Raw genomic sequence first — 25,915 nt, 5'->3', positions numbered from 1 at the left:
AATTATCAATACAAACATAACTTCCATTTCATTCCCAAACATTAGATAAATATTCAGTTGCTGTTTATAAGGATCTGTTATTATAGTATAGATTGTTAACAATTCTTCATCAAAGCATGTGAAACTACTTTATTCATTTGATAAAGCAAATTATATTCAAAAACAGCTTTCCTTCAGGAAATAGCATCTTTATGGAAAGCAATTTATCATTATTAAACGACTATAACATTATTTCATGCATTTTCATTGTATGTAGACGACATGATGTAGACCAGCCCACCTCCAAACTAACTGCGTTTCTCCGCTACAGCTGCTTTTTTGCAAACTTTGTGATCTAACTAAGCACAGAAAGGCTTGTTAAGCACTTTGTCCAGATTAGATTAGCTAAGAGCTTTTATAAAATCTGAGCATTTTCTTCTTCATGTCCTGGTATTTATATATGTGTATATAGCACAGCTGATTAGCATGTCAACAAAAAATGGTCCTGTTTCAATGACAAACATGAACCAGTGAAGCTTCTGTAGTCCTGTAGCCGTTCTGTGCTGCAGTTTATCTAATCACATGCATTTATGTCAACAATGTAGCTGAAGGCAGCTCATTGGAACAGAGACTACAGAGCAGATATCAGATCTGAAAGTGAATTTTACATTTTTTTTATATGTTTGAGTAGAGAAACAACAACATGGCTTATTAAAACAAAGTTGACTATAAAATTAGTGTGTTTAAAAACATGTAAACAGTGAGAAACTATGCACTTTTCTCCCCATTTTCATCTTCGTAAATGCAAATTTCAACCTGAAAGGACCATCATAGTCCTCATCCATTCCGAGGAACACAAGAGGGTGAATTGCCTATTAAGGATATTATGATTTTTACTTTAATTCAGATTTATTTATTTTATTTTAATACAGCTAGAATAGTTTTAAAAAATGCTCATTAGTTTATCAAAAAAGTTTATTGTAATATAATTGATAGGTGTTGTTTTTTTATTAGCTGCCTGGACTGATCATTAATGTTTAAGCATTCAAAGGAATGTCATTTATGATAGTTTGTTTATCCGGAACTGTGTAAGCAAGATATTTGGTGTAACTGGACTTCCGTATGTATTAGTTAAAGGTGAGGTAACCCCAATGTACAATATACACATCATTTTGGATCACACAACCTCACAGTTCCAGGGCACACCCAGAATCCAGCATAGAGAGGCTGAGTGAATGTGGTGTGGACTGTGTGTAGGAGGGTCATTGTGTCAGAGACGCTGTAGAAGGACAGAGTTCCTGCACTGTGATCCACATACACTCCTATTCTGGAGGATGATGAGGCTGAGAGCTCAGTCTGAATGTTGTTATGATAGAAAGAGAAAGAGGGAGAACACTGCAGACTCCAGGACTGACTGTTGTGTCCAAACCAGCACTCATTACTCTGTCCTTTCCTGCTGATCCCTTTATATGACACTGATATGCACAGCTCCCAAATACTGCTCCACTCAACCTCCCAGTAACAGCGTCCACTCACACTCTCCTTACTCAACACCTGATACCAGTAGTCAAATCTCTCTGGGTGATCAGAGTAATGCTGGAATCTCCCACTGTGCATCACCACTCTGTTCGTCTTAGATAGGCTGAGGTACTGATTCACTGTGTTGGGATCCAGAGTCAGACGACAGAAATCTAACAAGGAAAAGAAAGAAAATAAGTATGAACACTGAACAAAATGTTGAATTTATTTCATTCAGATGTGTTTATATGTTCCACAATAATAAAATACATTAACAAAACACTACGCAAAAGTAAGAAAAATTGTAATTTCCATGTAGTAATTGTAATGTAATAATTTTCCTTCACATGGAACCAATTTGTAGATTTAAATAAGTAAACCCTAATCTTTTTTTCAGTGAAATTGTCAGTGTTTTATTCACAGGGTGTGTGTGTGGGTATATGTGCATGTGTGAGTTTCACATACACTGCAGAAAATCTTCTCTGCTCTTTAGCTCTGAGTGTAAAGCCATTTCAGCTGGTAGCTCTGTGGAGAAAGAAACTAAAAGGTGGGGTAATATTTATTAAGTCTTTTAGGGAAAAAAATATTAAATATATCAAAGATTTCATACAATTATACAATACTAATTTTTGAAATAAAAAGCACTGTTACTAAAAATCTCCTCGTTTTTCTGTTTTTTTTTAATATATACCACCTTTTTACCACCCGTGTGGTGTGTTCGCTCCATGTCAGTTCCTCTGAGATGTGAACACTGAGGAACTTGAAGCTGCTGACCCTCTCTACAGTGGCTCCGTTGGTGGTGATGGGGGTGTGCACTCTTCCTTGCTTCGTGAAGTCCACTATGAGTTCCTTGGTCTTGTTGACATCGAGAGAGAGGTTGTTCTCCTGGTACCAGTGTGTCAGAAAGCTGACCTCTTCTCTGTAGGAGATCAGGCCAACAATTGTGGTGTCATCTGCAAATTTGATGATGACATTGGAGCCGTGTCTGGCTGAGCAGTTGTGGGTGTACAGGGAGTACAAGAAAGGGCTTAGCACACAGCCCTGAGGAGCTCTGGTGTTAAGGGTCAGTGAGGAGGAGGTGATGTTGCCCATCTTTACCACCTGGCATCGGCCCCCCAGGAAGTTCAGAATCCAGCTGCACAGAGAACTGTTCAGACCCAGATCCCGAAGCTTAATGTCGAGGCTTGAGGGCACGATTGTGTGTTGGATGCTGAGCTGTGGTCCACAAACAGCATTCTCACATACGTGTTCTTTATGTCAAGATGGGAGAGGGCAGTTTGTAGAGTCAGGGCTATTACGTCATCAGTGGAGCTGTTCTGTCTCTAAGCAAACTGCAGTGGGTCCAGAGTGGCAGGTAGTGAGGAGCAGATGAAGTTTGAAGCACGCGGGAACAACTGAGAGTGAGAGAGAGAGGTTAAAAATGTCTGTAAACACTCCTGCCAGCTGATGTGCACAGGCTTTGAGAGCGTGTGCAGTGATCCCGTCAGGCCCGGCTGCCTTGCGGATGTTAACACGCTTGAAGGCTCTGCACACATCGGCCACGGACACAGAGGGGGGTGTTAACTTGGAGGTAGCGGGGGCGGGGACTCTTTCCGCGAGCGTGGTGTGATTTGCCACGAAACGAGTGTAGAAAGTGTTCACCTCATCTGGAATCGCAGCGCTGATGTTATTTACAGAATGAGTTTCCCTCTTAAAGTCCGTTACTGTGTTTAACTCCTCCCACAGGCTTCTCGTGTTGGTGGTGTTGAACTGTGACTCCACTTTAGCCCTGTACTTGCGTTTGGCAGCTTTTATGGTCTTACGGAGAGCATAGCTGGCTTTTTTATACTCATCCGTGTTTCCTGATTTAAAAGCAGCAGTACGTGCATTCAGAGCTGCACGGACCTCATAGTTGAGCCATGGCTTCTGATTGGGGTAAACATGAACTGTTTTTGTGGGCCCAACATCCTCTATACACTTTCTTAATGAACCCGGTAACTGAGTCTGCATATTCATCAATGTTATTGTTTGACGCCTCGCAGAACATCTCCCAGTCTGTGTCATCAAAACAGTCCTGAAGCGCTGAATCCGATTGGTCCGACCAACGGTGGACCTCCCTGATGGCAGTACCCTTTTCAGCTTTTGCCTATAGGTGGGCAGGAGCAGGATGGAGAGATGATCCGATTTGCCAAACGGAAGGGGGAGAAGTACTTTGGAGCGACTTCCTTAAAGTTTGCTTTGTTGAAGTCCCCAACAACAATGGAGGTGGCCTCCGGGCGCACGGTCTCCTGCCTGTTAACAGCCTCGTACAGTTTCCCGAGCGCCAGGTCTGTATCAGCCTGTGGTGGGATGTACACGGCAGTGACAGTGACCCCTGAAATCTCTCCACGCAGCCACATCGGTCTGCACGAGACGATTAGATATTCCAAGTCTGGGGAGCAGAAAGACTCGTTGAAGTGTACATTCCTCTGATCACACCAAGCATTGTTGATCATAAAACATACACCTCCCCCTTTGCTCTTCCCGGAGAGGTCCTTTGTTCTGTCCGCACAGTGCACAGAGAAGCCTGCGGGCTCAATGGCCTCGCTGGGAATCTCCGCTGATAGCCAGGTCTCTGTGAGGCAGATTATACAGCAGTCCCGTGTTTCTCACTGGAAAGAGATTCGTGCCCTGTGTTTGCTGATTTCGTTGTCCAGGGACTGCATGTTTGCCAGTAGTATGCTGGGGAGTGGGGGGGGCGATTAGCACGCTGTCTCAGCCTGACCAGAACGCCACTTTTCCGGCGTCTGAATAGTGCCTCTTTGAGGTTCCCAAACAATGGATCTGCGTTCAGAAACTCAAAGTGTGGTTTTCGGTGAGTGATTGTCAATCTGATTTCCAGAAGTGTTTTTCTGCCGTAAACGAAGGTGCTGGCAACATTTAGGGTAAAAGTAGTTACAAATAAAAACAAAATTAACAAAAAACATACAGAAGTTAAGGGAGCTCGCAACACTGCAGCCATGCTCTGCACCATCTTGGATCTTCAAAAGAACAAATCTTGAAATCTTGAAAAGAAATCTTGAATCTGAATCTTGAAAAGAACAAAGACAAGCTTGTCCAGAGTGTAAGTGTTTAGCAGTATGTAGATGTTCAAGATTGTTATGGTCAGTAAGCACTACAAAAGGGTGATTAGCACTGTGTAGCCATTGTCTTCATTCTTGCAGAGCTAATTTTATTGCAAAGAGTTTACGGTCCCCTATCCCATAATTCCGTTTGGTGGGTGTAAGCTTGTGTGAGCTAACATTTTGAATGAAACGTCTATATGCAAATCCTAAAAATCACTAATTCTTTTACTGAAGTGGGTTTTGGCCAGTTTACTACTGTGTCTACCATGTGATCGTCCATGATGACACCATTGGAGCTAATGACATATGACAAGTTGTGGGGCTGTCGTGGCTGACACACCTCTGCCATATTCCATGGACCTCGGGAACAGTACCCTTGGACTGGCAGACCAGGGTGGTGGTCTATATTTTTAAGAAAAGGGACTGTTGTGTCCCAACTACCGGGGTATCACACTGCTCAGCCTCTCTGGGAAAGTTTATGCCAATGTGCTGGAAAGGAGACTCTGACCGATAGTCGAACCTCAGATTGAGGAGGAACAATGCGGATCCTGTCCTGGCTGTGGAACAGTGAACCAGCTATTCACCCTCTCACAGACTGTTGAGGGGGCATGGGAGTTTGCCAAACGAGTTTACAAGTGTTTTGTGGACCTGTAGAAGGCTTGCAACTGTGTTGCCGGAGATATCTTGTGGGAGGTCTTCTGGGAGTATGGGGTGCCAGGTCTACTACTCTCGGTCATTCAATCTCTACTCCTGGAGTGAGAGTTATGTTTGTATATTCTGTATTAAGTTAAGCTTGTTCAGTGTTAGCGTTGGACTCTGCAAAAGTTGTGTCTTGTCGCCACTTTGGTTCATGATATTCATGGACAGGGTGTCCAGGCATAAACGAGGTCAGGAAGGCATTATGTGTGGAGGCTGGAAGGTGGCGTTTCTGCTAATTGCAGATGATGTTGTCCTTTTGGCTGGATTGCATGGATGCCTCCAGCTCTCACTGGAGCGGTTTGCAGCTGAATGTGAAGTGGTTTGTATGTGGATCAGCACCCCCAAGTCTGAATCCATGGTCCTAGCCCAGAAAAAGATGGCATGCCCACTCCAGGTAAGGGGAAAGGACCTGCCCCAGGTGAAGGAGTTCTCGTGGTCTTGTTCACGAGTAATGGGAAGAGGAATTGTGAAACTGGCTGCAGGCTGGGACAGGCGGCAGCAATAATGCAGTCACTGTACCAGACTGTAGTGATGAAGAGGGAGCTGAGCCATAAGGCAAAGCTCTCTGTTTACCAGTTGGTCTACATCCTGACCTTCACCTGTGGTCATGAGCTGTGGGTAATGACCGAAAGAATGAGACTGTGAATACAAGCGGTGGAAATTAGCTTTCTTCGCAGGGTGGCGGACTACACTCTACTTGATAGGGTGAGAAGCTCGGGCATCTGGGAGGAGCTTGGAGAAGAGCTGCTACTCCTCCACAATGAGAGGAGCCATTTGAGGTGGTTTGGGCATCTGATCAGGATGCCCCCTGAACCCCCAGTGGGAGTTTACCAGGCATGGCCTACTGGGACGAGACCCCGAGGTCATTCTAGGACCCACTGGAGGGATTATATCTCCAAGTTGGTCTGGGAGCGGCTTGGGGTCCCCCAGAATTAGCTGGAGAAAGTTGCGGAAGACAGGATCGTTTGGCTTTCTCTGCTCTCCCAACTGCTACCATGACTATCTGCATTAAGCGGTTAATGATGATGAATAAATGAATAACTGACTGATAGACATTCAGTTTCATAGATGACAGATTTCATGTTGGACATGAAAGTAATTTGTGTCAATTTATTAATAATAAATTAATTGACTTAAAGTCAAATGTTATTCTTGGTGTTGTTTTTATACCCAGTTAACATGTCAGCTATTTAGATATTAAAATGCATTCATTTTGCAGATACAATCTTTATTCATGAAGTGATTTAGAAGCTGAATTTGAGAAAAATAAATTAATATTAATAATTACAAAATGATTTAGAACAGCAAATTTTGTTTGTTTATGTTTGAAGTTTTTCATGGAAATCCATGACATGAGCTGCCAGGGCCTGGGTGAGTTTGTATGGCCGAACGCAAAGACAATATTTCATATTCCCATTCCTAATAAATAATAAGGATAGTACATATCTCCCACAAATGAATTCAAAATATTTTTACTGATATTCACAGATTCTTGAAAAATGTGCTATAGATGTCATATAAATAAAGAATACACTTTTACTATCCAATTAAAAAGAATAAAAAATATACTTGTAATATACTTTTATTACAACATTATTTGCTGTTCTGTGTGATCAAGTTGTCAGTGTGAGCCAATGTATTATGTGTTATTTGTTTCAATGAACTTTATGTAATTGGATGTACTTTATAAATTCATTGTTTTTGATTCAGCTTGTAGCTGGTAAGTTGTAACATTTGCAATCTCATCAAGTTCAGCTGAATTGTTCAGAGAAGGTGGAGCTAGATACACAGTGGACATTTTCATTTTGTAGCAGAGACGTGTCGGTTACTTGTATAACCAATTTTGATCCTTTTTTTTCAATTAATAGCCAAAAAACAAATTGTGTCAGTGGTTGTGCAAGGCACAAACAAACAAAAAAACAAAAACAAACAAACAACAAAAAAACAACAACTCATGACTCACCCATTCTCTTTCTGCACCTGTAAAGACTCTGGGCAGGTAAAGATTCACCCTCATGTTCTTCATCAGCAGAGCTTCTTTCACTGTACAGAGAGATTCTACTGAATTCCTGCTTGCAGAATTCCTCTAGTCTCTCTTTCAGATCAGAGAGAGATTTCCTCACTCCATCAAATGAGAGATGTTGATGTACAGTGATGCTGGGTGAGTCCTCAGATCCAGAAGAGACACAGAGAGACTGGAAACTCTACAGAGAGAGAAACACAATGCAGTAAGATTTTGGACTGTAATGCTTTAAAGAAGCTGCCATCTTCTTTCGTTATGTTTTGCGGTTTGTTAAAGATTTTTAAAGAGTTGGGAAAAAATATTTGATTTCTTGATACTTCGCGATTCTCCTTTGAAAGACTCTGCACTGACTTCTTCTTAGCCACTCTACATATTTTCAAATGCTAACACTGCTGTGATAGGCTTGTTTACATTGCTGTTCTACAGTTCTGATTAGCCAAAGCTGTTTTTCTTATTCTAAATTCTTCAATTTATTTCTAAATTAACAAGAGTAACAGATGGTTACCTGGAGGAAATGGATGTGATCCTCTGTGTGTGAAACCTGCTCCAGCTCAGTGTGTCTCCTCTTTAGATCAGCAATCTCCTGCTCCAGTTGCTCCAGGAGTTCTTCAGCTCCACTCAGTTCAGCCTCCTCCTGAGCTCTGATCAGCTCTGTTACCTCAGAGCGCTTTTTCTCAATGGAGCGGATCAGCTCAGTAAAGATCCTCTCACTGTCCTCCACTGCTGCCTGTGCAGAGCTCTGTTACAACACACACACAAGATGGAGCTCCATTTACACACCAGCTATCATTCACTCTCTCACTGGGACTCTAGATGACTCACTGTCCACACTGTATCAAAGCATTGTTGTTGGAAGAAAACCTTGTATCTCCATTTTTGGTTTACTTGGTAGGCAGTTGTTATAGTAACTTACGTGGTTTCTAGGGTGTTGCTAAGTAGTTGACGTGTATTTCAGATGGTTGCTACTGTGTTGCTATGTGGTTGCAGTTGTTTTTCAGGTATGTTATTATGCTGTAGTGTAGTTGATGTGGTATTCCAACTGGTTTGCTAAGGCATTGCTTGGCAGTTGTTTGGTGGTTGCTAGGGTATCCAAGGTGGTTGCTAGGTTGTTACTATTATATAATTTATGGTTGTTATGGTATCTGTCCTGAGATCTAGAGGGCTGCTAGGTGGTTGCTATGGTGTTTGAGGTGGTTGCTATAGGTGTTGCTGGTGGTTGCTCTGTTATCCAAAGTTGGTAAGGTGTTGGTAGGTGGTTTCTATGGTACTCTTACTTGGTAATTGCTAGGATGGTGGTATGTAATTACTATGCTATTTCAACTGGTTGCTAGGGCATTGCTTCTTAGTTATTAGGTGGTGGTTAAGCCATTGTTATGGTATTAATAGGTCATTGCCATGATATTTAAAGTGGTTGGTAGGGTGTTACAAAGTGGTTGCTAAGGTATTTAAGGTGGTTGCTTGGATATCCTTAGGTGTCTGCTATGGTATTCCAGGTTGTTGATATGGTGTTCCAGGTTGGTTCAAAGTTGTCAGATCGCTGTACTGTTCACACCACATAACTTGCTGTCTTCTACTACTTGGGAATCTTGAAGTCACTGTGGTTAATTCACCAAATGATCTGTGACAGGGGGTCACACACTATCCTTCATCAGGAGGAATCAAAACTATGTATTGTCACAAAAACATATTGAAGAAGTGACATGGGGAGTGACGCATAACCATTCGAGAATTTTTTCTTCCAAAAATGGATGTCAGCAAGAAGCAAGTGTCCCAAGGAAGTATAGTAAAACAATATGGGTGAGACAATAAATGGGGATACACTTGTCAATGTTGTACAACTCCTCCTCACCCTACGTGTTGTGCTCTCATTGGCTGTAGCTTTTCACAGCACTCACTGCCTGTCACAACTGGGTCACAATGCTTTTCACACTACAGGATTTGGGCATCTGCAAGGCATCAGTGAGTCTCTCGGATGGCATCTTTGAAAAATTCACACATAGAGGTTGAGAGTCAATTTGTGAGCCCTGCCCGATCTCCAAAAACTGGCAGCAAGTGGAAAATCAAGGTTAAAATTTTTGTAGTATGAACTTCGCTTAAAGGTAAACAAAAACTGATGCACTCTACTGGTCCAACATGGTAATACACTTCATCTCCCCTGCATCTGCTACAAATAGGCACAACATTTATATTAAATGTTACAATAATCTAAACCCTATATGCAAACTCTAAATAGCTAGCCCATATTTATGTGAAATGTGTCTAAAATACTGCATGAATGAAAATGACAAGGTACATAAAAATGTATTACATTTTAATAAATTTAAATATTTTAAGTAAATGTGTCTTCAATAAAATGCATATAGAGGTATTACTATTGAGGTCAACTGTTCTAAATGGTGCAGCAATAGTTGAGACCATAATACACAATACTTAGTACTAAGTTAAAAACGTGATGCCATAGTTGAATCAATTTTTTCCCCTTAGTATTGGTGAAGTGTATCAGTGTATTATACAGTGTAATTGATTTCCACTGATAATCCTATGTACTGAAAATGTGTTATTGCAATGTGGCTGTTTTCGGTTAATAGTTTAACTTTATAAATTGGTTAGCATGACATGATATGGCCAATAAAGCGCAGCTACCCAATTCCCTACTTCAAGAAAAACAGTTGTTGTTTTGTTGTAATAATCATGAATGATTCAATATATTACATAATTTAATTAAAAAAACGATTCGCTTCTTACCTTCAGAGTTTTCATAGCCTCTTTTACCTCCTTCAGCTTCTCCTCTTTCTTATAGATTCTTTTCCAGAATTCCCACTGCATTTCCTTTAGCTGTGCCTGAGAAGAAATACATTTTATTCAGCTACTGGTCAATTATCACCTACAACTATGTACATTGTAATAGTGGTAGCTGATGAGTTAAAGTTCACTCCACAGTGCTTTGACATTAAAACTGTCAGGTCTGCTGGAAGATGGGAGTGACTAATTTGACTCATTTAGTGCCAAAACTGTGACATAACACATTATTTCCTTAGCCACTTCGCTCGTCACCTCAAACTCATTTCACAATCTGCATTGCAGTTTTAATCCTATAACAGACTAATGCAACTGATATACTATTAATGAATAGTAATAAATTCATTTCAGTACCTCTTCAGCATCCTTGACGCTTGAACTGTGAAGAACAGGCCTTGGGGTGAAAGTCTTTCTGCACTGGGAGTAGCTCTGGTCCAGTCTCTTATCATATAAAATCCAATATGCATTAATACACCTTTGACAGAATACGTGTCCACAGGAAATTGTTACTGGATCCTTTAGCAGGTCCAGACAGACTGGACAGCTGAACTGGTCCTCATCTACCAAAATACATGCTTCTGCCATTTTCGTGCACTCACAGACTGAGAGAGAGAGCAGCTCTCTGAGTTCAGATTTGTTTACTCTGAAATGAAAGGTGGGAGTGGCCACAGGTGGATGGATTTAATTGGGCAGAAGGAGCAAGAGAAAGTGTGACAGAGAGAGAGAGAGAGAGAGAGAGAGAGAGAGAGAGAGAGAGTCATATCTAGTAATGCCACTGTAAAACAACGATATTAACTTACAAATTTAAGTAAACTGGCTGTTTAAATAGTTCAAGTTCGCCAAACATATGATAGTAAGTTAACAGAACCATGTGTTATATTCGGTGTCATGCCACCCACCGGCCCGGCTGGAACTACAGCTTACTGGGCGGCCTCGGACTGCATTTTCCAGAACCCCTCGCTCCCTCACATGACTCAGGACTCAGCAAAATCCACCTATCACCGTTCAGCCTCTACAGCCTCCTTATTAAACTCTTCCTGGGCCTCAGTAGTTTACCATCTCCAGCAGGCTCAGATCTTTATAACGTGGGAGAAGTTCTTATGTTTTAAAATTAGTTTCATTATTAAGTTCACTTACACAATCTCAGTGGTTGATCACACTTAAAATTTGTTGCTGTTGCTTCATCATTGTTACTCAATACTGAAAAGTTCCAAGAGAAAAAAATGCAATTACACATTAATTTACAGTTGAAACAGAATTTATCACATCTTGCCAACAAACCATCAGACCCCAACAAAGCTGGCAAAGCCAGATCCATACTTATTTCTTCATTGTTAACTGAAAAAAAAGAACCAAAATAGTTAGATTTATGTAATTTAATTGTGGACATTAGTTTCATATGAATGATTTGTAGATTTGTATTAACAAATCTCTACATGTTTGACTTCATTCAATAAAAATAAAATGGTTATACAGAAATATTATTATTAAGTGAAATACACACATTCAAGTCAAGTTACCCCAACTCCATTTAGTCCAGTAATTTTAATCTTAATTTTCATATTTCTTCTACATATTTCAATCATGTTCATACACAATCAGGTATTCAGGCCAGAACTGTGTTAACTTTATTTAATTTGTGTTTGTTAAAATCTAAATAAAAGACAGACAGTCTAGTTAAAAAAAGATTTATTCAAGATTTTCCAGGCTTGAGCTCCAACAGTCTCAGTGCAGATTACAAAGATTATATCTAAATATTTAAAAGAACAAACTATACTGTACAAAGCGGCTCATCAGATCTACTGAAAACAATGATTTTATATGGTAACAAGTAAATTTACTAGTTGTATTCAACCTAAATAAGTACTTTGAATGAACGATTCTTTCAATTAAAGTAACTTTTTGGGTTGGGTAAAACTAGTTCATTTGCTTGTTACCACATGAAGCCATTTTTTAAGTAGATCTGATGATCTGCTTTTTACAGTGCAAATCTCTAAAGTTACAGAGGAAAAACTGTATCAAACTAGAAGCTCTATTAAAAGTTACAGAACTGAGCTCATCTCACTCATGAAATTCAGCTTTAAAGCTTTGGGCTGTGTTAAAGTTTACACCAATTTTGATTCAAACAAAACTTTTTTTCTCAATCAGCGGCATAAAGTACAACAGCACAAATAATTAAAGCATTGCAAATGCTTTTTATAAATGTATGTCTTTGTAAATGCATTATAAAAGTGTAACTTGTTAACAGCACCTCAATAATTATTAATGTTTAAAAGGATAGTAAAAAACTAGCTCATCATTAGTAGTTAGTCATAATTATTATGAATTATTTTTACGCAACTAAGTAAATGCTTAATGTTTATTTAAGTTATATCATTTGTGATTTGTGAAAATCCAATTACTACATAATTAATAACAAACTATAATTAATGATTACGTTTCTACCATTCAAAATAATTAGTTTGTTGCCAAATGACTGAGTAAATTATGCTACAAAGTAAACAGTCAATAATTGAAATAGTACCAGCTATCAATACAACTTAATCAAACATGACTTTGATTTGTTTCACAAGCTATTAAATGAAGATTCAGTTGCTGTTAATTAAGGTCTTATTATCAAGTCTTATAAATTCTTCATCAAAACGCATGAAACCACTTTATTCATTTGATTAAGCAAATCGTATTCAAAAACAGCTTTATTTCAGGAAATATCATCTTTATGGAAAGAAGTTTAACACCATATTGTGCATTTTCATTGTATGTAGACCACATCATGTAGACCAGCCCGACTCTAACTGTATTTCATGAAAGGTCCCTCAGAGTCCTTGTCCATTATGAGGAACACAAGAGGGTGAAATGCGCAGTAAAATCTTTGACAGACCATATTTCATGTTTAATTTTTCCAAATATGCTCAATTCAGCAAATGTGCCTCTGTAGAGGATGTGTGAACTTCACTTCAGCACTTTCAAATCAATAGAACATATCATTTGACCAGAGGCGCCAAAAAGTTTTGAATATTACAATGTTAGCTCTCAGTCACTGACTCCAAAACATTATCAGCAAATCCGAGAGTTCTGCCAGCTCTCTGTCACCGTAGATAAGGTTCTTTAAATGTTCTGCAATAGAACCTGGAGAGAAGGACCACCAGGGGCCATATGACAGCAAAATTCTTAAGTCTGAGATCATATCTTATCTGCTTTGTTGTCATGGCAACTTCAGTTAAGACTGAATTTAGGACAGAAGCTATTACAGAACAACAGTTCTTAAGCGTATAATCATCTTATTTCTAGATAAGAAAACGGTTTTACAGAAACATCCTAAATATTTTAACTTTAAGACAAACTTCAGAGCATCTTGACTTCTGTTTGAATCACCTGTTCCAACCGTCTATTGTTTTATGCAGTGATAGGCAGCACAGTTCACTATAACTAGCTTAATGATGCTACATTTATCAAAATTGAAAAGGTGCTTTGGCTTGTGATTTTTGTTTTTTTTAACAGTGTTTTTTTAAGAACTCAGACGCCACACACAAGCTCCACTGTCCCTCTTATTACCTTTGGGTGTTACCGTTTAATAAAAACGTATTAGATACAATATTACAGTGATGGTGGTGAATAATGAGGATGCAGAGCTGAACGTGTGTCTGTGTATTAGGAGGAATAACGTTGGCACTGCTAAAGCGTCGCGCTCTGCTAAAGCGTTTGGAAATGTAACAAACTGTGGAGCAGCGACTCTGATAAACAGCCTTATTTGACCTACATCGGTAATGGTAGCTAACGTTAGCTGTCTGGCTAACTAACTTGATTACGTGTTTACATTTCAGCTGTGCGCAAATAGTCGGTTGCTAGGTAACAGACACGACAGCTGATTGTCGACTTCAATGGCTCGTGATTACTTACGGTTTAAGCATTACCAGGGTACAACTCACTTCCTCTCCATATCACTACTGCAGAAGCGATGACAAAATGTTATAGTAGTGAACTATAAGGCTCAAACACTGAGCTACAACTGCTATAATGTAGTTTTCCTGCATTGCCGTGACAAACAGCGAGAATAAGAAGTGGACAGATGCACTGATTTAACTGTAAACAGAGCTAAAATGCTGTATGTGTGTGTTAGCCTTGTTTTTACTGCAGTCTGCTTCACATCAGTCTCTGTGTCTTTTGTACAACATGCCAGCGATTTCTGTAATATTTCTGTTTTTAAAATAAAGAAGAACTTTTATATGTAATATATGTAAAATAATTTATATGTAATGTAATTTTATATGCAGATTGATGGACTCCGTGTATATTAAGCTAGCTACGCTGGCTAGAAGCTATTGCTAACCAAACTAAATTGCCTGGCTAACATAAAGCAGCTTTTTCAAATGTCACAGCAGAACCGCGATGCTAACATACAAGTTAAGTTAGCTAGGAGTCGCGTTTTTGATTGAGCAGTGAAAGGTGGATGTTATCTGAAGTACTGCTTCAAAAATTGCCATGAAACTATAAGAATAATGCTGTTTGGCAGATCGCTAACATAGCTAGCCAGGTAGCTTTGAAATTTGCTACTCATATGAAGCTGGTGCTCCTCAAACTGATAATGGTAAGCTAGCTAATTAGCGACTGTAGCCTGCTAGCCTACCATAAGCTAAAACAGAGTTTAAACGGGGTCTGTCAAATAGACTTTACATGTAAAAGTTTTGGTTTGTGTTTATGTCACAGAAGTCGCTGGCATCCTGTAGCTAAATGTGTCACAGAACCTGTTCCACCTTAGCCTGCTGGTGCCAGCAGCTAATGAAAGCTAGCTTCCTTGCTTGGGCTTCTAGCATAGCTAGCTAGCTACAGGTAAACAACGTCTACCAAATTTATACTATATATAAAAGTTCTTCTTTCTTTTGAAAACAGAAATATTACAGAAACCGCTGGTGTGTTGTGCAAAGCCAGAGAGACTGCTTGATGTGAGCAGCTGCAGCAGCACTAAGCAGGGCTACACCACATACACAGCATTTTAGCTCAGTTTAAGTTAAATCAGTGCTTCCATTCACTTCCTATTCTCACGTTTTGTCACGTTAGTGCACGAAAACTAACATATGTCTGTTGTAGCTCAGTATTTGAGCATTATAGTTCACTACTACAACATTTTGTCATCACTTCTGCAGTAGTTGTGTGGAGCAGAAGTTAGTTTTACCCTTTTAACGCTTAAACTGGAAGTAATCGCGACTCTTTGTGAAAAGGACCCATCAAGAAAATCAAGATTTCCTAACTTAAGATAACATGCTGTAAGATAAGATTTCTAAATTAAGATAAGATTTGCTTCTGTAATACGAATTTGTAAAAAATCGTACCTTGAACTGTCAGTTAAGACAAAAAGATAGGAAGTTTCTGTAATACAGCCCCAGTTTTTTAAATAAACTGATCATGTGCATTTACTAGTGCACTTTAACAATCTGTATTTTTAAGAGTGTGTTTGTCGCTGTGTTTGATTTCACTGCAGAATTTTTGGTCTTCAAAGTGTAATCAGTTACTGTACATGCTGTTATTGAAAAGCCTTTATCTTAGCTTTGAGGTTCAATCAGATTTGATAATCAAACACACTCTAGAAAGACTGTGGCAATGATGTCCAAACCCTCCCTTTCACCTTTTTAATTTATTGTTGTTATTGCTAACTTTTTATCCCCCAATAACCACAGTGTACATCACCTTATGCATCATTTTCGATCACACAACCTCACAGAACTCAAATTTACCATAAATCCAGCATAGAGAGGCTGACTGAATGTGGTGTGGACTGTGTGTAGGAGGGTCATTGTGTCAGAGACGCTGTAGAAGGACAGAGTTCCTGCACTGTGATCCACATACACTCCTATTCTGGAGGATGATGAGGCTGAGAGCTCAGACTGAATGTTGTTGTGATAGAAAGAGAGAGAGGAAGGAGAACAACACAGACTCCAGGACTGATTGTTATGTCCAAACCTGCACTCGTCACCCCATCCTTTCCTGCTGATCCTTTTATATGAGACTGATATGTACACACATCCCCAAACCTCACTGCTCCACTCAACCTCCCAGTAACAGCGTCCACTCACACTCTCCTTACTCAACACCTGATACCAGTAGTCAAATCTCTCTGTATGATTAGAGTAACACTGGTTTTTCCCTCCATATGTCACCACTTTGTTCTTCTCCGATAGACTGAGGTTCTGATTTACTGTGTTGGGATCCAGAGTCAGCCGACAGAAATCTAACAAAGAAAATAAAAGAAATAATTATGAACACTGAATAAAATGCTGCTTTTAATTTACTTAATTTAAATGTGTTAATATGTTCCACAATAATACAATACATCAACAAAACCTGACAAAAGTAAGAAAAATTAACATTTGTAATTGTGTTGATGTAATAATATTTCTTTCACATTATGGCATGCGGTGTCCTGCCGGCTCTCGTGGCCGTCACTGGGGCCCGGAGAGAATTGCGAGTGAGTGGGGGATGGAGCGTGAATCCCGAACACCCTGCCAAGGGACGCGAGTGATGGCGGGAGGAAGATGTCATCCACCAGAGAGGATGATGTCGATGATCCCAAACTCTGCCCTCCCAGGCCTCGCCTCCTGGTCCATAGCGAGGCCGCTTCACTACATCTCACGTTCGATCCAGGCGGACGAGCTGCGGAGCAGGGGCGGTTTGGGTTGGGTGATGGGGGTATATGGCATGTGCCTATCCCCCGGGCCCCAATGATGGCTGCAATAGCCTGCAGGCAGGTGGGGCTCGAACTCCGAGCGAGGATCAAGCCCCGCTAGGACAGTGAATAGGGGAAGGAGCACGTATGCTGAACACCGCCAAGGGACGCAAGTAATGGCAGGAGTAGGATGTCAGCCACCAGAAAGGGGATGAAGACAATGACAGCCACGAGAGGCATGAAGGCAGGATCCCGAACTCTGCTGCCGAGGCCACTTCACTACACCTCATGTTCAATCCAGGCAGACGAGCGGCGGAGCGGGGGCGGTGATGGGGAGGCGGAACTACAAGCTCTCTTTCCCTGGTCTAGAGCCAGCTGATGCTGATATGGCTGGCAGCGTGAGTGTCTTTAAGACAGCAGAAAGGGAACAGAGAGAGGAGAGAGGGACACGCAGCAGCTGACTGAAGAGCTAAACAGCTTAATTTCAAAAGGACTGAAAAGTCTAGTTGGAAGCCACTGAAAAGTGGGCAGCTTAGCTTTGCATTTGGTTTGTTTCAGTTTCATTTGTTGAGTTGTTGGAAGGGAAAATAAATGAACTGCTATGAACCCTGCCACCAGCGTTCTCCTTGGGCCCGGGGAAGCACATGTAACACATGGTAGATTTAAATCAAGTAAAGTTTTTTTGTTAGTTTTTGTTTTTGTCAGTGAAATTTTCAGTGAAATATTCATGGTTTTATTTTTTATTCACAGAAATTATTTATTTAAACAGAAACAGATTAGAAACTGTTTCCTTCCTTTCACATTTCTGTAGTTTTCGATTTTTGACACTTCCTAAATAACAATGAAATATAAAATATTCATATTTGTTGTGCTGCTGTGAGAGTGTGTGTGTTTGTTGTTGTTGTGTGTGTGGGTGTGTTTGTGTGAGTTTTACATACACTGCAGAAAATCTTCTCTGCTCTGTAGCTTTGAGTGCACAGCCATATCTGGTGGTAGCTCTGTGGAGAAAGAAACAAGAAGTGTGATAACGTGTATAATAAATTTTCAGAAAAAAAACTTGGAACTACAAAACCTTTGAAATATAAAGCCCTGTTAAAAAGAAATTCTCCTTCTATCCTTCTGTCTGTTTTATATGCATCGGCCTAGAGAAGGGCCAACGCACACAGACTGGGAAATCCAATGATAGTTTAGAGACAGCACACAAAAACACCAGCGTGACTGAACCAAACTGCTTTATTTACACAGTTCTAAGTGCAAAACAAAATGGGCGTACTTAGCCTTACTGTATAAAGAGTCTACTATGCTCAATCCATCCTTCACCATATTCTCCGCATGGGGGTGAATGCATGTGCAGTGTACACCAAAGGAATGTCAAACTCAGAATACTAAGTCAGAAGACAAACTAATCCTTTTGAAATTTGTCAAAAATTTCTTTCTGCTGACACACACCAAATCAGTCACCTTGCCAATGCCAGAGACAACAATGATTGGTAGAGTGAGCATATCGTCTGCAAAAGTTTGCAAAAATTGAGCCAAAGACAAATACAGTAATGCCACATTTTCGCTGTGAGAACAATCATGTGCAAACAATCATCATGTGCAAGAAATCATTTATAGAAGGAAATGGAGGCAATTTTTGGTGAATATACAGACTGTAGTTCAGTCTGTCAGGCTGTGGGGGTGGACTGCATTGCTCTGGTGGTGGAGTGCACTCTGGCACTGCATGACAAAGCCTCTGAACAGCCGTGGGAGATGTGTAAGACACTGGACTTGAGAGAGGTGGCCCTCTACAGGCAGCAGAGATCCCTCAGTGGGGCCGAAGAGTTGTGGCAACTAGTAGTCCCTACCTCTCGTCACCAACAGGTGTTGCACCTCATCTACGGGGCAGCAGGAGTAGGTCAAAGACATAGAGGTGGCTAGGAGCCAGAGTCTTCTGGCTAGGGAGCAATGCAGACTGGTTCTGTAAGAGGTGTAACATCTGCACGGTCAAAAAGTGCCCTCTGGAACAGTCCTGCACACCCATGTAACAGCTTCTTTCTGGGATCCCGTGAAGTGAATAGCCATAAACATACTGGGCCTATTCCCCATTATAGAGAAAGATAACTGGTAACCATGGATTATTTTACTAAGTACCCTGTGGTTTATGCAGTCCCCAGTCAGGAGGCCTCCACCATCACGGACTGGCTCGTGGAGAGGATCCATTAGTTACGAGGATTGGATTTTGAACACATGGCTTGTCCAGAAGCTCTGTTATGGCTTGGGGTGCACAAGATGCAAACCACACCCTTGAGATTGCAGAGTGATGGACTAGTGGAACAGTTTATCTGTATGCTCCCAACACAGCCTCACAGGTGGACCAGCAACAGTACGACTGGGATGAGCACTTGCCCCTATTGCTCTTTGCCTGCCACATGGCCATGCAAGATTCACAGGCGATCAACTACTGGGAGACTACATTCCAGATTAGGTGGTGGCCCTACAGCAGAAGATGGCGGTCCAACAGTTGGTCAGAGAGCAACTGGCTCAGGCAGGTTTTTGATAGAAGCAGAACAATGACCTGTGGTTTAAAGGCCAAGAGAGTATTCAATCTTGTAAAGGTATTCAATCCGCACTGCTGGTAAGGCCATTGCCCCGAGCTGGACAGTGATTGGATGAGGCTCTGTCTAGTGATAGAAAGAAAGTCAAATGTGGTGTATCGGGTGGGCACTAAAACCCAGTGCCACATGATGTTGTATTGGGCCTGCCAGGCCCCAAATCTGAAGGATTGAGCAGGATGCCCTAGATCTCGGGCAGGGACGCAGGACGACTATGACCTCCCTCCAACAGAGTGGACAGGCCGGAAGTGGGGTCGCTGCTCTTGGACAAAGGAAGGTGGGGTAATGTGGTGTCAGTATATGCCTGGGTTTTATTTGGTTAAAAATAAATGAATAGCCTGATATTTTAAGGTTTGTATTAGCAAATATTGGGCTATTCTGCTAGTTAGGGACTGCTATGTTCTGTCTCATGCAAGAACTTTTATTCCGAAGGGCTAGGTACCCCTGGTGTTTGTGTTTTTGTAGAAGTTTCGAGAGGACGTGGCTAAGCTATTTGAGCTAGGTTCTGTTCTGAGTAAGAACTAAGCATAGAGCTTTTTTAGGGAAGGCCTTGATTATTTCAGCAAAACAATGCTAAACCACATTCTGCATGCAAGTTGCTTCGTATTAAAAGAGTCTGGGCGCTGGGCTCTATATACACCAACAGCAGAGCAAGAGAAATGAAAATGGCAGACTATACAGAAATGTACCATACCACACTGTGAATGGGATACCATACCCTTTTGAAGGAATGGTCACAGTTCATCTTTAAATGTGGCTGATCTTGGCTTCCTATTTGCCAGCTTCATGATCTAATGATCTATTCCACCTTAAATGCTACAGCTTGTACAGGCACCAGAATTTAACTTTGGCACCATTTAAGGTGGAACAGAAAATTCACAAAACCATTTGGCAAATAGAAATTCAATTTCGAAGAACTTTAATTTAAATTGCTAGTTTACTCTGCGCATTTCAGTCTGGACACTTTGTCAAACCTTGGACAATATCGAGCAGCTTCTCTAAGGCTGAGGAGAGGGTCAGTTCTAGCTTTATTAGCATCACGACCACAAGTGAACATTTAAACATTAAATTGCATCATATGCATCATGAATAGAGGCAGCAATAAGAACAAAAACTTTTATGACTCACTCATACTGCTAAGACTTTGTTCATCATCAGAAGAGCTCCTTTCATTATACAAAGATATGTTACTGAATTCCTCCTTGCAGAATTCCTCTAGCCTCTCTTTCAGATCAGAGAGAGATTTCCTCAGTCCGTCAAATGAGAGACGTTGAAGGAGAGTGAGGCTGTGTGAGTCCTCAGATGCAGAAGAGACACAGAGAGACTGGAATCTCTACAGAGAGAAAGAAATGTAATGCAGTAAGATAAAGTTATAAGACTATAATGCCTTAAAGAGGCTGCCACCTTGTTTCAGTTTAAGTTACCCTTTATTAATCCCACAACGGGGAAATTTACCTCTGCATTTAACCCATATGTGCAGTGCAACACCCACATACACACTAGTAAACACACACACTAGGGGGCAGTGAGCACGGTGGGCAGCCATATCCACAGTGCCTGGGGAGCAGTTGGGGGGTTAGGTGCCATGCTCAAGGGGACTTTAATCATATCCTATCAACACAGGGGATTGAACTGGCAACCTTCCGGTCACAAGGCTGGTTCCCCAACCCTTATGTTTTGTGGTTAGCTACTTTTTTATAGGGGTTGGAAAAATATTTGGTTCCTTTATTCATCGCAATTCTCCTTTAAAAGATTCTGTGATTCACAAGACGTAATAATCAGACTTTTATAGAGTCATTGTACATATCTTTAAAATACTAATTCTAACCCTGCTGTGGTAGGGTTGTTTACATTGCAGTTCCACAGTTCTGATAAAAGAGATTCATTTTACTGGCTTTAAATTGTTTAATTTATGGTGAATTGTATATTTTTACTGATATAAATAGTTAACAATGATCAAGTCACAACATCCAATTTATTTAGTTGTATTTAATATTTGCTATTTGCAACTGAGTTTACAGCTGCTATAATGAACCTTAGAATTATTTTAGAAATAATTAGCCGGAGAAACAGGTCCTTCAGTAGATCAGACAGTGCTGGTTACCTGGAGGAAATGGATGTGATCCTCTGTGTGTGAAAGCTGCTCCAGCTCAGTGTCTCTCCTCTTTAGATCAGCAAACTCCCGCTGCAGTTGCTCCAGGAGTTCTTCAGGTCGACTCAGTTCAGCCTCCTCCTGAGCTCTGATCAGCTCTGTTACCTCAGAGCGCTTTTTCTCAATGGAGCGGATCAGCTCAGTAAAGATCCTCTCACTGTCCTCCACTGCTGCCTGTGCAGAGCTCTGTTACAACACACACACAAGATGGAGCTCCATTTACACACCAGCTATCATTCACTCTCTCACTGGGACTCTAGATGACTCACTGTCCACTTTGTGGCTCTGTAGGATCTCTAAGTGTCCAACACTGGACTCCTCACTGTCTGACTGCAGGAGAGTCTGACTGAGCTGTGAAACAGCTGCTCCAGCAGATCTCTGCTCAGTACTCACCTTAAGAGTCTTCACAGCCTGTTTCACCTCCTGCAGCTTCTTCTCTTTCTCCTGGAGTCTCTGCTGAGATTTCCTCTGCAGCTCCTTCAGCTGATTCTGAGGAGAAATTTCTTTTACTTTCTGGTTCATATTGACAACATCTGAAGAGTTCAAGTTCACTCTTGTTCTACATGTGAGCACAACAAAGCTGTAAATATGCTGAAAGACGGGCGTTGGCTGGTCAAAGGTTTGCTGACCTGTTCAACTAGTTTATTACATTAAATAATGTCAGGTTTATTTAACACTTTTGGACCCAACATTGCAAACATTTTCAAAATCATTATCCCATAAACTGATCATATGTGTAATTAAGTAACAGATTAGAAATACAAACAGCATGAAGTGAGTGTAAAACTTCTCACCTGTTTGTCTTTTCTTTCTGCTACAACTGCAACCGTATCGTGGCCCATGTGTTCATCCATCGTACACAAATAACATACAAACTGCTGGTCAGTATGACAGTAGATCTCGATCAGTTTATCATGTTCAGAGCAGATCTTCACTGGTAGCTGTTTGGAGGCTTCGACCAGCTTGTGTTTTTTCAAGCCAGGAACATTATAGTGAGGTTTAAGATGAGTTTCACAAAAAGAGGCCTGACACACCAAACAGGACTTGGTGGCTTTATGTTGTCTCCCAGTGCAGAAATCACACTCCACATCTCCAGGTCCAGCGTAACAGTGAGCAGGAGGAGCAGTTTGGAGTTTCTTCTTCACTTCGTCCACCACTTCAGCCAGCATGTTGTTTCTGCGTAGAACAGGCCTTGGAGTGAAGGTCTCTCTGCACTGGGGGCAGCTGTAGACCCCCCTCTGATCACCCTGATCCCAGCAGCCATTAATACACACCATACAGAAACTGTGTCCACAGGGAACAGTCACTGGATCCTTCAGCAGATCCAGACAGACTGGACAGCTGAACTGGTCCTGACCTACTGAAATACTGGCCTCTGCCATTTTCCTGCACTCACAGTCTGAGAGACAGCAGCTCTCTGAGATCAGTGCCGCTTACTCTAAAATAAGGGAGCGGCAGAGTGGGAGTGGCTACATGTGGAAGGTTGTGATTGGGCAGAGCACTCAATGAATATTTTACAACTAAAAGCTCAGTGGCCTTTATCCATTAAAGTGCAAATTGGAGCAAATGCAGTGAGGAACAAAGTACTCTGTTTCTGCTTTGTGAAACTGTCGCACTACCACAGTCAGTTAAAGGGGCCACTTCCTATTTCTACCACTATACCAAAATCATAATAGTTAAACACTAAAGGGAACATGCAAGAGAATCCTCATTTAACGAGCGTGAACAGAACTAAATGACAAAAAAACATTAATTAAATATTCTTCTAAGGCTTCAGACAAAAATTCCTCAGATTTTGTAAAGTAAAAGAAAATATTACAAAAATCAAAAATCATTTAAAACTTTCCAGCATCTTTGCTTTTTCTGTATTTCTGCATTTGTTGAAGTGCTCAGCTCACTGAAAAGTAAAGAAGTTTACACTAACTGATGACTTAAAAGTACATTATGTACTTAGAATACTGTTTTAAAATATAAGTGCTGAAATATTTTATGCTGGTCTGTGTTGATAAAACACTTTTGTCTAAAAAGGACTAATCACTCACAATTCACAGTTTCGTTTAACAGCTCAGGAGCCTATTCATTTTGGACTCTCTCCTTCTAGTGTCTGACCAACCAAGCTGTGGTAGAGTGGACTCAAAGTGGCCTGGAGGTTATCATGTTGGCATGTTTAGAAGTTCGAGCAGACGGCTGGTTAAAGTAAAGCTTAAAGTCAACCTGAATTAGAAAACATTAACTATCCGAGTTGATAGGTAGTGCTGGTGCGAGAGTGCATTGTTGAAGCCATGTACAATGTGACTGAAAAGCAATCCTCTTCAACACATTTCAAAATTTGCAAAAATAATAGACTATAAATAGTATGTTTAAGTTGAATGGCTAATTTTTGCTCAGCACTGTGGCTGAAATTATCATTCTCAAACTGTTTACTCTGCTCAGAAAACATTCTTTTAATATTGCAAAATAATTTGATAACCTGTTTGTTATTTTTTCTTTGGCATACTTGTCTGATAGTAGAACTGGAAATAATAAAATGTGAATATGTGAATAAGATCTCAGTTTTATTGTCTAATTTCTAATGACACCATTCAAACCAAACTGTAGCTAAGACATTTCTCTTCAACCTGGCTTTTAGACATCTTTAGGGGGCTTTTAGACAATGGCTGTGTCAGAAAAGGCTACTATATACTGCTTGCGTAAAAGTCGCCACTTGTTCCCAAAAGTAGTACGCAGTATATGACCAACATGAATTTCCCCAGTACGCCAAAGACACCTTGATGCTTCCTCTCTCCTCTCGCTCTGTCACCTGTCAGTGCTGTCAGCGCTGAGTGACCAGCTGGAGGGCTAACATTCAAGAAAATCAATCGGCCTTAAAAACAGATAGTCTGTTTATACTTACCGCTCAGTAGAGGGACCGAAGATCTGCCACAGATCTATGTCTAAAGATTTCAATTCACCTTTAATAATTACACACTCACAGTGTTCAAACTGAATCCTCCCATCTTTTTACTGTAAGGATTTATGAGGGTGCATTTTTCATGTTCATCATTATTTTCCATTTTAATTGGTGATATTGATAAACTGCAAAATTATCAGGTTCTTAAACTACTACTTTTACGCTCAAAGTTACACACAGCAAGATTTGGCCGCTCAAATTCAAACAGAAAAGGCTCATTTTAACTAGCCAGTGAGCACACTAGCAATGAGCTAGCTAGCTAGCTAGCTAATCAAGGTAAAGTAACCGCTAGTGGGCGCATTAGCAAGCAAGATAGGTTAGCTAACCGAGTAAAAGCAACACGTTTGCAACGTTCATTCCAGCTCACTGTTCACTACTATCACTATCACTAACGTATAACAGCCCAAACTGACACAATTATTAACATTAACACCAGTTAGTTAGACATTGTAGCTAGCCAGGCAGCTAAATGCAAATACTGTTAGTCAAAGTAGCTGTCAGCGTCGTCACGCCCCATAGCTAACTATACAGGCATAGTTTACCTCAGAGGAGATGAATGGAGAAATGTCCATATTTCTAGGCTGGACAAGAAGGCAACACATGATACAACTGCCGGTTTTGGTACTCTGTGAGGAAAACATAGCTTGTATTTCAACTCAGTCGTGGTTTCCCTCCACAGAAAGTTTCAGTCTCTCGTCCTCTATCGTCCCGTTAAATGGTAGACTGTAGTGAATGGGAGTCGATTCCGAAAGAATCGATTCTTCGGCTCCAACACGTCTGGGAGTCGGAGTCGACTCCTGGCCAATGATTCTAAGAGTCGAAATGCTTGGAGTCGAGTTTGTTCATTAAGGTAACTGCTACACTACTTAAGGTGTACCGAAAAAAGTAAAATAAGAAGCGAGTGAATACGAAGCCGACTTCAGCTTCTTGTGGTATGGTAGGAATACGGTGGTTCACTAATCGGCCAGTAGAGGTCAGCAGAGGTGTTCTATAGTGGTAAAAGGATAAGCTTTTCTGTTGAATGACATAGTGACTCATAGAGAAACACACACTTCTCCTTTGCTTTTGAGTTGATTCCCAGCTGCCTCAGTAAATCATTAAAACTCAAAGAACCTGAAGCCCATGTGTTCCTGGAGTCACTACAGCAACAGTAATTGAGCAGCAGTACAACATGCTTATAGCTTATTGGTTTATTTATCAAGTCTACCTATCTTATAGGTCTACTATACAGACTGCTGTCCAAAAAATAGACAAAAACCAACATCTTTTATCTAAAAATCAACATCTTTTATCTAAATGGGGTGGTGAAATTTTGGGGAGGCATCTCACCCTTTAAAACAATGCATGTTGTGGACATCATGACCTCTGGTTCCTACCACCACCACTGTGAAGAAGAGTTAACAAAAAAACATTTCACACCAAACCCCTCTGTTTACATCTTGGCAGATTAATAATGT

General features: G+C 40.7%; 2 protein-coding genes across 2 annotated transcripts; both read right to left on the bottom strand.

Annotated features, from left to right (window-relative positions):
- Positions 1 to 1,123: 1,123 nt before the first annotated feature.
- Positions 1,124 to 25,163, bottom strand: LOC118800220 (tripartite motif-containing protein 16-like protein). Its single transcript, XM_036560414.1, has 7 exons — positions 25,001 to 25,163; positions 10,456 to 10,542; positions 10,048 to 10,143; positions 7,808 to 8,041; positions 7,243 to 7,483; positions 1,963 to 2,037; positions 1,124 to 1,670 (listed from the first exon to the last, which is right to left on the bottom strand). Exons 1-7 carry the CDS (start codon positions 25,097 to 25,099, stop codon positions 1,147 to 1,149), a joined length of 1,356 nt encoding a protein of 451 aa, XP_036416307.1. The 5' UTR covers positions 25,100 to 25,163; the 3' UTR covers positions 1,124 to 1,146.
- Positions 15,228 to 22,944, bottom strand: LOC118800218 (tripartite motif-containing protein 16-like). Its single transcript, XM_036560413.1, has 6 exons — positions 22,303 to 22,944; positions 21,902 to 21,997; positions 21,461 to 21,694; positions 20,485 to 20,689; positions 17,701 to 17,760; positions 15,228 to 16,327 (listed from the first exon to the last, which is right to left on the bottom strand). The coding sequence occupies exons 1-6, from the start codon at positions 22,888 to 22,890 to the stop codon at positions 15,795 to 15,797; spliced, it is 1,716 nt and encodes a 571-aa protein (XP_036416306.1). The 5' UTR covers positions 22,891 to 22,944; the 3' UTR covers positions 15,228 to 15,794.
- Positions 25,164 to 25,915: the final 752 nt, after the last annotated feature.

Source organism: Colossoma macropomum, unplaced genomic scaffold (assembly GCF_904425465.1).
Source record: "Colossoma macropomum unplaced genomic scaffold, Colossoma_macropomum, whole genome shotgun sequence".
NCBI classification, from domain to species: domain Eukaryota; kingdom Metazoa; phylum Chordata; class Actinopteri; order Characiformes; family Serrasalmidae; genus Colossoma; species Colossoma macropomum.
This window is presented reverse-complemented; position numbering and strand designations above follow the sequence as displayed.

Coding starts and splice junctions, on each gene's coding strand:
- LOC118800218 (XM_036560413.1), bottom strand. CDS start 22,890: ATGGCAGAGGCCAGTATTTCAGTAGGTCAGGACCAGTTCAGCTGTCCA. Junction 17,761..20,484: donor ACAAAGTCTTAGCAGTATGA/GTGAGTCATAAA, acceptor CTTTCTCCACAG/AGCTACCACCAGATATGGCT. Junction 16,328..17,700: donor CAGAGAAGATTTTCTGCAGT/GTATGTAAAACT, acceptor TTTCTTTGTTAG/ATTTCTGTCGGCTGACTCTG.
- LOC118800220 (XM_036560414.1), bottom strand. CDS start 25,099: ATGTTTTCCTCACAGAGTACCAAAACCGGCAGTTGTATCATGTGTTGC. Junction 7,484..7,807: donor ATCACATCCATTTCCTCCAG/GTAACCATCTGT, acceptor CTCTCTCTGTAG/AGTTTCCAGTCTCTCTGTGT. Junction 1,671..1,962: donor CAGAGAAGATTTTCTGCAGT/GTATGTGAAACT, acceptor TTTCCTTGTTAG/ATTTCTGTCGTCTGACTCTG.